This window comes from Chiloscyllium plagiosum, unplaced genomic scaffold (genome assembly GCF_037043375.1).
Source record: "Chiloscyllium plagiosum isolate Xiang-an unplaced genomic scaffold, Cpla_swu_hap1 HiC_scaffold_51, whole genome shotgun sequence".
NCBI lineage: Eukaryota > Metazoa > Chordata > Chondrichthyes > Orectolobiformes > Hemiscylliidae > Chiloscyllium > Chiloscyllium plagiosum.
In genome coordinates, this window is record NW_028270189.1 from 1,717,129 (window position 1) to 1,731,615 (window position 14,487).

Below are 14,487 nucleotides of genomic sequence, written 5' to 3' on the forward strand. Positions count from 1 at the left end.
CACCAGGTTATAGTCCAACAGGTTTAATTGGAAGCTCTAGCTGATGAAGGAGCAGCGCTCAGAAAGCTAGTGCTTCCAGTTAAACCTGTTGGACGATAACCTGGTGTTGTGATTTATAACTTTGTACACATGCCCCAGTCCAACACCGGCGTCTCCCAAATCATGTGCGGAAGTGGGTACTGCAGATGCTGGAGATTAGAGGGGTGCTGGAAGAGCACAACAGGCCAGGCAGCATCTGAGGAGCAGGAAAACCGACGTTTCGGGCAAGAGCCCTTCATCAGAAATGGACTGTGGCGATCCTTGAACGACTCGGGTCTTCGGAATCCTCCTCTTTTTGAGGCAACGGGAGGAGAGGTAGGTGGAAGCAAGGTGGTGGAATCGTCAGCCGTGGTTTTATCCAACATCAGAGCAGCCTCCCGGGGGCCTGTGCCTCTGAATTTAAAAGTCCTGACTTGGACGGCCAAGATCAATCAGGAAAAGTATTCTTAAAAAAACGCATACCAGCGTCGCCACATACCCAAAATGTTGTTCATCCCCAAAACACCATGGAACAGGTTTTCCCCAAACTGTGGGCCGTGAGACGCGGGTGCTAATAGTATCCCCACTAGGGAATGTGCACTGGAAATCATGATTTGGAGTGCGGTGTACAAAGTTAAAATCACCCGATGAAGGAGCGGCGCCCCGAAAGCTAGTGTGCTTCCAATTAAACCTGTTGGACTATAACCTGGTGTTGTGTGATTTTTTTAAACTGGAAATCAAGGCCCACTGTTCCCGGCACGAATTTGATCAAACCACCAACTCGTCCAAATTCGCCTCACCCTCCAATTCAGACCAAAAGACCCCGCGCACCGGCCTTTTCAGTGAACAGAAAGGTAAATATTTATCGCAATCAAGCTGTTTTTCAACCAACCACAAGAAAGAAGTACGGATCGCAGACTCGTAACTCGATAGCTTGAACTCTACCCCCTTTTCAAACCCTCCCATGCACGCTCAAACAGGTGCACGGCGAGACAAACACAGATAGGAAGGGAAAGTAGCTACTGGGAGATCTTCTGAGAGGGGAGTGATGTAGGTGCTTTCTCTTCGCAGGTTGGAGACCTCTCCTGTATTGTCCACACGGAAGGCTGTAGCCACCTATCCAAATAACTAGCTGGCCAGTGCTTATTGCCCATCCCTAGTTACCCTTCAGAAGGTGGTGATGACCTGCTGGAGTCCATCTGCTCTGGGTTGGCCCACACTGCCCTTAGGGTAGAAATTCCAACATTTTGACCCAGCGGCAGTGAAGGGACAGTAATATATTTCCAAGTCAGGATGGTGAGTGGCTTGGAGTGGAACTTGTGAGCGGTGGTGTTCCCATGTACCTGCTGCCCTTGACCTTCCAGATGGAAGTGGTCGTGGGTTTGGAAGGTGTTGCCTGAGGATCTTTGGTGAATTTCTGCAGTGCATCTTGTAGATGGTACACACTGCTGCTACTGAGCGTCAGCGCTGGAAGGGAGTGAATGATTCCATGTTATTACCACACTTAGCTTTCCTGAACCTATGCAACTGGTCCTGATTGAAAAATCAATCAAAACACAGTGTCTGGGCCCTCTTGTAGTGCAGTGGTAGAGTCCTTAACCCTGGACCGGGAGACCCATGTTCGAGTCCCATCTGCTCCAGAGGTATGTAATAACATCTCTGAACAGACTAACCCCCTCAAAATATTCAGCAGATAGTCCAGACCCCAAGTGTTTTCTTATTTTAAAGGTAAATGTAAGATGTTGTTTTCCAGATGTAATTCGACTGTTCAAACTACCAGATTTAAAGCAGAACACATTTTATTAATCCACTACAGTTAAAATACAACAGAAGGAAAGAGGAACTGGAATAACAAATCTATTGGAAAGCATAACAGAATAATAGATACAGTAATTATTACTAATTAACTATATCAATGTAGTAACATCCCATAAACACACCCTTGACAAAAGTCAAATTCAGAATCAGATAGTCTCACATGCAACTCCTGTAGCAAGCAGCGAACCCCTAGCTTTTGGCTGAGCCCAAGATAGGGAAAAAAATAGCTTTCACTTCTTCCAGACGCCAGCAGCAACTGCTGAAATCTAAATCCAAAATCCCTGGTTCTGAGGGAGCATGACCACACCCATTCAGGCTGCTTCTATCCTTCCAAAATTTATAAAAAAAACACCCAAGGGTTCATCTCATAAACTGCTTGATACCTATCCCACAAACCTGAACAAAACACACCTCTTCAAGCCACAGTATCATCACAAATACACATGCACACACACACACCCACTCTCTCACAGACCCACACACACACTCACACACACACTCTCTGTTTTACACCCACAGTATCAAACCCATACACACACCCCCCCGTCTCACACCCACCCACCCACACACTCTCTAACACTCATACACACACCCACCTACAATCTTACAGACCCACATGCCCTAACTCTGACACCCACCCAACCACGTACCCACCCTCTGTCACACACACACCCCCCCCACACACACTCAATCACACATACCCACCCTCTGTCACACACCACACACACAAGCATTCTCACTTTTTCACACATTCACACACTCTCATTCGAACACACACACACTCACTCATACACTCTTGCACGCACACACTCTCACCCAACCATCCATGGTGCAGATGCATCTAGCATTCTTACCCCTCTCCCATTAATGATTGAATGAGGCAACTTGTTTTTTAGAAGTGTAAACACGATCACGTTTGCTTGGTTTGAAGCAATGGGTTGAACAGTGTGGTACTGGAAAAGCACATCAGGTCAGGCAGCATCCGAGGAGTACGAGACTCTGAGCTGACCTGCTGTGCTTTTCCAGCACCACACTTTTCGACTCTGGCTCTGCAGCATCTGCATTCCTCACTTTCTGTCTTGGTTTGAAGCAATGCCGTGTCCCGTTTTTAGCCCCACAAACCGGGGGCTCCTGGCACTGGCAAGGGAGGGGCAGCAGCATGGCATACCCTGAGCAGGGACTCTTGGCATCATCAACGCAGCAGCAGAGCCAAGGACTCCCAGCTGTGAGGTGAGTGAGGGTTCGGCATGGGATGTTGCAGTGTTGGCACTGAGAGAGTGGCGACTCCAACATTGGTGGACCCGATTCGGGTGATGGAGGAGAGCGAGCTGAGTCATGGCAGAGGCAGTGGAATGGATTCAATTATATCAATTTATTCTTAAACTATTTGAAATGGCGCTAGGTTGTGGTGACAGTTGAAGCTTTCCACTGTATTTTACTCCTTTATTCATTGTAAAACGCAAGTGACAATAAATCATTCAATTAAATCCCAAAAAGTCAAAGGCATCTTTCCAGAGGCACCTTTTAAATGTTTGTGTGCGTGTGTGTGTTTTTCCCCTCCTCTTCATGCTGAGTGATGGAACACTGCTGGATATAACAAGCCCATGAAAAAGTGGAGTTTTCAGGCCGCGCAGTTTAAAGATTTTTCTCCCAGGTTTAGTTTCTCTGGTCCTCCTCTTGTGGGAGCTCTTCAGATGCCCTCCCCACTTCACAGGGAGGGGGTGGTTATTTGGGCATTGACACGGTGTTAGTTCCGGGGGTTTGCCGGGAAGGGGTGAGGTTGGAAGGACAGCACCGCCCTAAGATTTGGAAGTCCCGTTGGAGATGGTTGCAGTATTGTATTTCCATGTGGCAGAGTCCATTCAACCCTCCTTCTTGACAGAGTGATTATCGTACAGGAGGAGGCCATTTGGCCCATCTGTGGCTGTCCGAAGGAGCACTGGGACTCTGGTGCCACTGTCCGGACTTTTTCCCCATAACGTTGCATGTAGTTCCTTTTCAAAACCATCATTCAATGCATTTCCAAAAGCCTCGATTGAACTTGCTTCGGCCGTGCTGCTGGCAGGGGGCAAGGGAGAAAAGTTTTTTTAAAAAATCCTACAGCACAGAAGCAGGCCATTCAATCCATTGTGTCTCCCCATCCCTGTAACCCTGCATTTCCAATGGTGAACCCACTGAACCTGCACACTATGGGGCAAGTTAGCACGACCAACGACCAATCCATCCTAACCTGCACATCCCTGGATACAATGGGGCAATGAAGGGCTTTTGCCCGAAACGTCAATTTTTCTGCTACTTGGATGCTGCCTGACCTGCTGTGCTTTTCCAGCACCACTCTAATCCAATTTAGCACGGCCAATCCACCCTAACCTGCATATTCCCGAACATTATGGGACAATTTAGCACGGCCAATCCACCCTAACTTGCACATCCCTGGACACAATGGGACAATTTAGCACGGCCAATCCACCCTAACCTGCACATCCCTGGACACTATGGGACAATTTAGCACGGCCAATCCACCCTAACCTGCACATCCCTGGACACTATGGGACAATTTAGCACGGCCAATCCACCCTAACCTGCACATCCGTGGGCACTACGGGGACAATTTAGCACGGCCAATCCACCCTAACCTGCACATCCCTGGGCACTATGGGACAATTTAGCACGGCCAATCCCACCCTAACCTGCACATCCCTGGGCACAATGGAATAATTTAGCATAGCCAATCCACCCTAACCTGCACATCGCTGTGCACAATGGGATAATTTAGCATGGAGGAGAAAGTGAGGTCTGCAGACGCTGGAGATCAAAGCTGAAACTTTATTGCTGGAACAGCACAGCAGGTCAGGCAGCATCTAGGGAACAGAAGATTCGACGTTTCGGGCACATGCCCTTCTTCAGGAATGAGCAGAGAGTGTTCAGCAGGAGAAGATAAAAGGTAGGGAGGAGGGACTTGGAGGAGGGGCGTTGGAAATGTGATAGGTGGAAAGAGGTCAAGGTGAAGGTGATAGGTCGGAGTAGGGTGGAGGCGGAGAGGTCAAGAAGAAGACTGCAGGTCAGGAAGGCGGTGCCGGGCTGGAGGGATTCGGCTGATAATTTAGCATGGCCAATCCACCCTAACCTGCACATCCCTGGGCACTATGGGACAATTTAACACGGCCAATCCACCCTAACTTGCACATCCCTGGACACTATGGGACAATTTAGCACGGCCAATCCACCCTAACCTGCACATCCCTGGACACTATGGGACAATTTAGCTCGGCCAATCCACCCTAACCTGCACATCCCTGGACACTATGGGACAATTTAGCACGGCCAATTCACCCTAACTTGCACAGCCCTGGACACTATGGGACAATTTAGCACGGCCAATCCACCCTAACCTGCACATCCCTGGACACTATGGGACAATTTAGCACGGCCAATCCCACCCTAACCTGCACATCCCTGGGCACAATGGGATAATTTAGCACGGCTAATCCACCCTAACCTGCACAAGTTTGGACCACGGGTGGAAAGTGGAGCAAACCCACGCAGACACAGGGAGAAGGGGCATGTGCAAACTCCACACAGCCAGTCGCCCAAGGGTGGAATCGCACCCGGGTCCCTGTCAGACACGTTCATTACTATTTGCACTGTTTGGAACTGAGCTTCGTGGTTGTGTGTGAAAGTTCAGGTTCAGGTTCAGGTTTGTTTAAGCAGAGCTCCCCCTGATGGTCTCAACCACTTGTCATCCCAGCTCTTAATAAACGATCAACACAATTTCAACTCCCCCTCCCACTCTGCCGAGGACATGGAGGTCCTGGGCCTCCTTCACCGCCGCTCCCTCACCACCAGACGCCTGGAGGAAGAATGCCTCATCTGCCTCGGAACACTTCAACCGCAGGGCATCAATGTGGACTTCAGCAGCTTCCTCATTTCTCCTTCCCCCACCTCATCCTAGTTTCAAACTTCCAGCTCAGCACTGTCCCCATGACTTGTCCTACCTGCCTAGCTCCTTTTCCACCTATCCACTCCACCCTCTCCTCCCTGACCTATCACCTTCATCTCCTCCCCCACTCACCTATTGTACTCTATGCTACTTTCTCCCCACCCCCACCCTCCTCTAGCTTATCTCTCCACGCTTCAGGCTCTCTGCCTTTATTCCTGATGAAGGGCTTTTGCCCGAAACGTCGATTTTGCTGCTCATCGGATGCTGCCTGAACTGCTGTGCTCTTCCAGCATCACTGATCCAGACAATGAACATCCTGGCAGCTCTCGCTTCCCAAACAGGGTAACAATCCATGTCCTGACTCTCACTCTCAGTCTTGAACACAGTATCAGGACACTCCCCACCCCAATGCAATGCTGTGGAGCCTGCCTTGTCACAGCCACTCTTTTTCGGTTGAGAGGTTCAACCGGGGAAGACTATGTTCCCTCGGATGCAGACAAAGCATCCCATCGTCGTGGGGAGGAGCAAAGAAGTTTTGTTCAGAGACCAGCCTGGGTTTATCCCTTCTTTTCCCCCAAGATTGGCAAAAACAAAATGCTGGAAAAGCACAGCAAGAACCTGATGCCCGAAATGTCGATTTTCCTGCTCCTCGGATGCTGCCTGACCTCATGTGCTTTTCCAGCACCACTCTAATCTAGACTCCGATTTCCAGCATCTGCAGTCCTCACTTTTGCCTAAATAAAATGCAGCTGGCCTGATTGTGCCACACGGATCTGTGCTTAGTATTTACACAGCCCACTCTTTCAGCACTGACCCTCTGACAGTGCCAATCCCTCAGCACTGACCCTCTGTCAGAAGGTCAGTGCTGAGGGAGTAGGCACTGTAGGAGGGTCAGGGCTGAGGGAGTGCTGCACTGTCAGGGGGTCAGAAGGTCAGTGCTGAGGGAGTGGGCACTGTAGGAGGGACAGTGCTGAGGGAGTACCGCACTGTCAGAGGGAGTGGACACTGTCAGAAGGTCAGTGCTGAGGGAGTGCTGCACTGTCAGAGGGTCAGAAGGTCAGTGCTGAGGGAGTGGGCACTGTAGGAGGGACAGTGCTGAAGGAGTGCTGCACTGTCAGAGAGTCAATGCTGAGGGAGTGCTGCACTGTCAGAGGGTCAGTGCTGAGGGAGTGCTGCACTGTCAGAGGGTCAGTGCTGAGAGGGTGGGCACTGTCAGAGGGTCAGTGCTGAGAGAGTGGGCACTGTCGGAGGGTCAGTGCTGAGGGAGTGGGCACTGTCAGAGGGTCAGTGCTGAGGAGCAGGCACTGTCAGAGAGTCAATGCTGAGGGAGTGCCGCACTGTCAGAGGGTCAGTGCTGAGGGAGTGGGCACTGTCGGAGGGTCAGTGCTGAGGGAGTGCCGCACTGTCAGAGGGTCAGTGCTGAGGGAGTGTGCACTGTCGGAGGGTCAGTGCTGAGGGAGTGGGCACTGTCGGAGGGTCGGTGCTGAGGGAGTGCCGCACTGTCAGAGGGTCAGTGCTGAGGGAGTGGGCACTGTCAGAGGGTCAGTGCTGAGGGAGTGGGCACTGTCAGAGGGTCAGTGCTGAGGGAGTGGGCACTGTCAGAGGGTCAGTGCTGAGGGAGTGGGCACTGTCAGAGGGTCAGTGCTGTGAGAGTGTCGCACTGTCGGAGGGTCAGTGCTGAGGGAGTGGGCACTGTCGGAGGGTCAGTGCTGAGGGAGTGGGCACTGTCAGAGGGTCAGTGCTGAGGGAGTGTGCACTGTCGGAGGGTCAGTGCTGAGGGAGTGGGCACTGTCGGAGGGTCGGTGCTGAGGGAGTGCCGCACTGTCGGAGGGTCGGTGCTGAGGGAGTGCCGCACTGTCAGAGGGTCAGTGCTGAGGGAGTGGGCACTGTCAGAGGGTCAGTGCTGAGGGAGTGGGCACTGTCAGAGGGTCAGTGCTGAGGGAGTGGGCACTGTCAGAGGGTCAGTGCTGAGGGAGTGGGCACTGTCAGAGGGTCAGTGCTGTGAGAGTGTCGCACTGTCGGAGGGTCAGTGCTGAGGGAGTGGGCACTGTCGGAGGGTCAGTGCTGAGGGAGTGGGCACTGTCAGAGGGTCAGTGCTGAGGGAGTGGGCACTGTCAGAGGGTCAGTGCTGAGGGAGTGCCGCACTGTCGGAGGGTCAGTGCTGAGGGAGCGCCGCACTGTCAGAGGGTCAGTGCTGAGGGAGTGGGCACTGTCGGAGGGTCAGTGCTGAGGGAGTGCCGCACTGTCGGAGGGTCAGTGCTGAGGGAGTGCTGCACTGTCAGAGGGTCAGTGCTGAGGGAGTGGGCACTGTCTGAGGGTCAGTGCTGAGGGAGTGGGCACTGTCTGAGGGTCAGTGCTGAGGGAGTTGGCACTGTCTGAGGGTCAGTGCTGAGGGAGTGCCACACTGTCGGAGGGTCAGTGCTGAGGGAGCGCCGCACTGTCAGAGGGTCAGTGCTGAGGGAGTGCTGCACTGTCAGAGGGTCAGTGCTGAGGGAGTGGGCACTGTCAGAGGGTCAGTGCTGAGGGAGTGCCGCACTGTCGGAGGGTCAGTGCTGAGGGAGCGCCGCACTGTCAGAGGGTCAGTGCTGAGGGAGTGGGCACTGTCGGAGGGTCAGTGCTGAGGGAGTGCCGCACTGTCGGAGGGTCAGTGCTGAGGGAGTGCTGCACTGTCAGAGGGTCAGTGCTGAGGGAGTGGGCACTGTCTGAGGGTCAGTGCTGAGGGAGTGGGCACTGTCTGAGGGTCAGTGCTGAGGGAGTTGGCACTGTCTGAGGGTCAGTGCTGAGGGAGTGCCACACTGTCAGAGGGTCAGTGCTGAGGGAGTGGGCACTGTTGGAGGGTCAGTGCTGAGGGAGCGCCGCACTGTCAGAGGGTCAGTGCTGAGGGAGTGGGCACTGTCGGAGGGTCAGTGCTGAGGGAGTGGGCACTGTCAGAGGGTCAGTGCTGAGGGAGTGGGCACTGTCAGAGGGTCAGTGCTGAGGGAGTGGGCACTGTCAGAGGGTCAGTGCTGAGGGAGTGCCGCACTGTCAGAGGGTCGATGCTGAGGGAGGATTTTAAGACGTGCTCTGTAATGGGCTTCAAACGTGTTTGTGAAGATTCTCAATCTCGGTAAAATAACTGAGTTAAAGTTACAAAACTCTTTGCCCGAGTTTCTTTTGGAACAAGTCAAAGGTCAAGTTAACGTGAACAGTCTAATTGATGGGGCAAGCAGCCAATCGCAAATAGCCCGCTTTCCCCATGACCGAGCGGTAATAATGGGAGGCGGGTCGATGGTTCCACGCGGGATCAGAGCAATCTGACCAATCGAATCGCGAGCTAACCGTGGACGTCACCCGAAAGGGCGGCCGCTGTGGTTACGTCAGAGAATGGGAAGGGACGGCCAATTGCAAGGCGGGGAATAAGGAGCGTGGACACCCATGATGTGTAATATCCCTGGCCGACCAATCAACTCCAGGCTGCAGCCCGAGTGGCAGAGGATCTGATCAATGGCCGCGAGGGGACGCATGCGATTTGGACGGCGTGACTGACCAATTGAATGGCAGCGATGAAGCCGGGGGTGGGGTTGGGGATACGAGACCTCTCAAACCCATCTGGCTGGACCAATCCGTTCGCGGTCCCCTCCGCCGCGTGGCTGCGGTTTCGGCCAACGGGAGCGAGGGCCACGTGGGTTCTTTCGGTTCGGTTCGGTTCGGATTGGAAGGTGGGTGGGGGGGGAAAAAAGCGGGGAAGGATTCGATTGGCGGGGCGGTCGTCCAATGGGAGGTGGCCGGACGGGGGCTGCCGTTGGAGACGCCAGTCGTGTGTCCGGGCGCCGGAGGGTGAGGAGCTCCGTCCGGTTTCCATAGGAACGGGGTCGCTGGCCCGGCTCGAGGGACGAAAATGTCCGAGTGGAGCTGGACCGCCGAGTACGCCTACAAGCTCCCCGCCGCCACCATGTGCGAATTCTGCTCGGTGATGGACTCGCTGGGCGGCGGCGACTGGAACCGCTTCGGTGAGAAACGGAGAGGGGGCGGGCGCGCGCGTGAAGAGAAAGACAGCGCACCCTTTAAGTGTTCAGTCATCGCGAGATTTGAGGAGCCGGCGCGGGAGCGGGCCATTCAGCCCCTCCAGCCCTGCTGGCCACCCCCATTCCAATGGCTGTTGGGCGGAATGAGGCCACTCGCCCTGCCCTCAGCCCCACATGCTTTGCTCAGCGACGCCGCTGTCTCCCTCAGTGAGCCCCCCCCCCCCCCCCTCCCCAGGGCGGCGATTTTTCTTTCCAATTAAAAAAAAATTATTGGTTGTATTCCTGTCGGTTAGAATCTTAATGCCACTTGGGCACATGCTGGGCCAGTGCGACTCCAAGGTGGTCAGATGCGAGGTCGTCCACCTTTTTTTTGGTAGCGGGAAGCCAGATGGTGGCAGTTTGGAATCGTAGAATCCCTTCAGGGTGGCAGCGGGCCATTCGGCCCAACAAGTCAACGCCAACCCTCTGAAGATCATCCCACCCAGACCCATTCCATAAGACGTGGTAGAAGTTAGGTCATTCAGCCCTTCGGGTCTGCTCCACCATTGAATCACGGCTGATTTAAGCTTCTCCACCCCCATTCTCCCGCTTTCTTGCCTGTAACTCTTGATCACCTCGATACTCAAGAACCTATTAGCTCAGTCTTGAATATACTCCGTGACCTGTCCTCCACAGCCTCCTGTTTAGATACAAAACTGCAGATGCTGGAATCCAGTGTCGACAGGCAGGAGGCTGGCAGAACCCAGCAACCCAGACAGCATCAGGAGGTGGAGAAGTTGCCGTTTTGGGTGTTATTTGAAGAAGGTTTACATCCAAATTGTTGACTTCTCCACCTCCTGATGCTGCCTGGCTTGTTGTGTTCTTCTGGTCTCCTGTAGCAATGAATTCCATAGATACACCACTCTCTGGCTGAAGAAATTTCTCCTTATCTCCATTCTAAAAGGTCTTCCCTTTACTCTGTGGGTGTGCCTTTGGGTCCTGGTCTCTCCTACCAATGGGAACTTCTTGCCAACATCTACACTGACCAAGCCATCCAGTATTGTATGTTTCAATTAGGTCACCCCTCATCCTTTTAAACTCCACCGTGTATAGACCCAGAGACCTCCAATGTTCCTCATATGTTAAGCGTTTCTTTCCTGGGAGCATTCTCATGAACCTTCTCTGAATGCTATCCCATCCCTGTAACTCTGCATTTCCCATGGCTAATCCACCTAACTTGCACGTCTTTGGACTGTCGGAGGAAACTGGGGCACCTGGTAAAACCCATGCAGACATGAGAGCATGCAGACTTCACACAGCCTCTTGTCTGGGGCTGGAATTCCTTCACTCAGAGTTGTGAACCTGAGAAATTCTCTCCCATAGGAAGCTGTTGGGCCAGTCTGTTAGGTATGTTCAAGAGGGAGCTGGATGTGGCTTTTGCAGCTAAAGGTATCAAGGGGTATGGGAAGATACTGACTGGCCTACTCTTATTTGAAAGAGGGTTCCAAACATTGTTCCTGAACAGTTTGGGCTCTACTTCTCAGCGTGTAACTTAAGAAGCCGTTCCTAGATACTTTTGTATCAAAGTCACTGCTGTCATTGGCAGCATATAAACTTTTCATTATACTCATATATGTCACCATCTAGGCTATTCTATTCCAGAACCCTGACTTCTCAAATCTCCAACTATTGGCAAAGCCACTTTTGGAATACTGAGTTCAGTACTGGCCTCCCGGCAGCAGGAAAGATATTGTGAAACTGCAAAGGGTTCAGAAAAGATTTGCAAGGATGTTGGAAGGTTTGAGCTATGGGGACAGTCTGGGTCTATTTTCCCCAAAGTGTCAGAGGCTCTGAGAGGTTACCTTAGAGGTTTATGAAATCATGAGGGACATAGATAGATAGGGTAAATGGGCAGCAAGGTGCTTTTCTGAGGAAGGGCTCATGCCCGAAACGTCGATTCTCCTGCTCCTTGGATGCTGCCTGACCTGCTGGGCTTTTCCAGCAACACATTTTCAGCCAAGGTGCTTTTCTCCCATGGTAGGGGAGACCAAAACTTGAAAGCATAGGTGAGGGGGAAAGATTTAAAAGGGACCTTATGGGCAAATTTTTCACACAGAGGGTGGTGCGTCTATGGAACGAGCTGCCAGAGGATTTGATGCATGCTGGTACAGTTACAACATTCTCAAGACATCTGGGTGGGTACATGAGTAGGAAGGTTTTAGAAGGATATAGGCCAAATGCTGGTAAATGGGACTAGATTTATTTAGGATATCTGGTTGGTTTGGAATGAAAGGTCTGTTTCCGTGCTATGCAGCTCTATAACTCTAGTGGAAATAGTTCATCTTCATCTCTGGCAGAAATTGCTAGAAAAGCTCAGCAGGTCTGGAAGCCTCTGTGGTAAGAAATCAGAGTTAATGTTTCAGGTCCAGTGACCCTTCCTCAGAATGGGTTTGATTTCTCTCCACAGTGGCTGGCAGACGTGCTGAGCTTTTCCAGCAATTTTTGTTTTTATTTCTGATTTTCAGCATCCAGTGTCCTTTTAGTTCTTATCTTTATCTACCCTGTCTTTAACGGTTAATATCTTCCAGACTTTGACCAGATTACTTCATAACCTTCTAAATACTTTGGGGGGGGAAAAAAAACAGGCTGAGTTTGTACTATCTGTCCCTGTAACTTAACCCCTGAAGTACTGTTCTTGTAAAACAATCCTGTACTCGCAAGGTCAGTGCATCTTTTCCAAGGTATCACCGATTTATTGTTGTTATTCATGGTGCTCTGAGTGGGGTCTAACTAGAATAAAAGAATGAACTGGGTTGGTGCAGATTGGAGGAGAAAGTGAGGTCTGCAGATGCTGGAGATCAAAGTTGAAACTCTATTGCTGGAACAGCACAGCAGGTCAGGCAGCATCCAGGGAACAGGAGATTCGACGTTTCGGGCACAGGCCCTTCCTGAGGAAGGGCCTGTGCCCGAAACGTCGAATCTCCTGTTCCCTGGATGCTGCCTGACCTGCTGTGCTGTTCCAGCAATAAAGTTTCAACTGGTGCAGATTGGAAACTAAACAGAGAATTGCTGGAGAAGCTAAGCAGGTTTGGTAGCATCTGTGGTGAGAGAGACAGAGAAAGAGAGGGTTGATGTTTCGTGTCTGGTAATCCTTTATTCCCCCAGCCCCCCCCCCCCCCCAAAAAAAAGCTGGTTTGGCATAGCTGTGATGTAGCATCTGCCCCCTTACACTCCAGGTATGTATCCCATTCGGGGAAAAAAAAACATTGCTAGAAAAGCTTAGCAGATCTGGCCGCATCTGTGGATCAAAGTCAGTGTTGACGTTTCAAGTCCAGTAACTCTTTCTCAGTACTGATGGTGACTAGGAAAGCGTTTCTTACCCAGAAGATAAGGTGAAGGGAGTGGGTAAAAACTAAAGTGGGCGGCACGGTGGCACAGTGGTTAGCACTGCTGCCTCGCAGCGCCAGAGACCCGGGTTCAATTCCCGCCTCAGGCGACTGACTGTGTGGAGTTTGCACGTTCTCCCCGTGTCTACGTGGTGCTCCGGTTTCCTCCCACAATCCAAAGATGTGCAGGTCAGGTGAATTGGCCTTGCTAAATTGCCTGTAGTGTTAGGTAAGGGGCAAATGTAGGGGTATGGGTGGGTTGCGCTTCGGCGGGTCGGTGTGGACTTGTTGGGCCGAAGGGCCTGTTTCCACACTGTAATGTAATCTAATGTGAAAATGATAGGCGGAAACAGAGCCCGAAGACAGAGAAGAGCAGATGGATTGACAAAGGAGTGGGTGATGATCGGCCTGGGAGAAGTGGGGACTGTTAGTGGCTTTAAAAAAAGGATTATGGGTTGTCTGTAATAGCAGACTATTTGCTAACAAGGCCTGGTGTGTGGGGGTTGGGGCAGGGGCAGGGACATGGGAGAAGCTCAAGCCCTAAAGATGCTGAACTCTGTGTTGAGTCCAGAAAGTTGTAGGGCCCCTGAGTGGGAAATGAGGTGCTGAGCTTCGCTGGAGTACTGCAGCAAGTCTGAGACAGAGATGTTGGCCAGGGAATTATCACTTTCTAGCTCTTTGTTGCCAGCAAGCCAGTGAGACAATCCTGCCTAACTTTTCTCCCTTCTCTTTCTGGGCTGCTGCTCCTCGGATGCTGCCTGAACTGCTGTGCTCTTCCAGCACTACTAATCCAAAATCTGGTTTCCAGCATTCATTGTTTTTACCCTCTGTCTCCACCTAGCCTCTCCTCTTATCCCCCTCCCCGACCTGTTGTCATCAAATTAATATCACTGTTTCCTGGATGCTGTTTTACCAGACCTGCTGAGTTTCTCCAGCAATTTTTTGGTTTTGTTTCAGGTTTCCATTATCCAAAGTTCTTTGTGTTTTTTCCAGCACCCCATTAGCTGCCTTGAGTATTTTCTGCAACTGTTTGTGGGTTTTTGAAGAGCGATGCATCTCCAGTTTAATTTGAAAGGGGAGAAGGACATTGAAGGAAAGTTTTTGTTCATATTTTCTAGCTCCAGAAACCCTAGCATGCCAATCGATTAAAATAAATGTGCGCTGTAGTTGGTGTGCATAATAATCTCTGAGGAGAAAGTGATGTCTGCAGATGCTGGAGATCAGAGATGGAAATGTGTTGCTGGAAAAGCGCAGCAGGTTAGGCAGCATCTAGGGAACAGGAGAATCGACGTTTCGGGCATTAGCCCTTCTTCAGGAAAGGAATATAATAATCTACATATTT

The 14,487-nt window shown here is 51.6% G+C and overlaps 1 protein-coding gene and 1 long non-coding RNA gene across 2 annotated transcripts in view; one reads left to right on the top strand and one right to left on the bottom strand.

Moving 5' to 3' along the window:
* Positions 1 to 3,265: 3,265 nt before the first annotated feature.
* Positions 3,266 to 9,441, bottom strand: LOC148134935 (uncharacterized). The gene is made up of 2 exons (XR_015755565.1): positions 9,303 to 9,441; positions 3,266 to 3,891 (listed from the first exon to the last, which is right to left on the bottom strand). It is a non-coding gene; the product is annotated as an uncharacterized LOC148134935 (long non-coding RNA).
* An 86-nt stretch (positions 9,442 to 9,527) lies between these two features.
* irak1 (interleukin-1 receptor-associated kinase 1) overlaps positions 9,528 to 14,487 on the top strand; it is a 45,109-nt gene continuing 40,149 nt past the window's right edge. The window contains 1 exon segment of the mRNA XM_087985284.1: positions 9,528 to 9,765. Within this exon segment, the coding sequence (XP_087841410.1) occupies positions 9,654 to 9,765 (112 nt within the window). The 5' untranslated portion in view covers positions 9,528 to 9,653.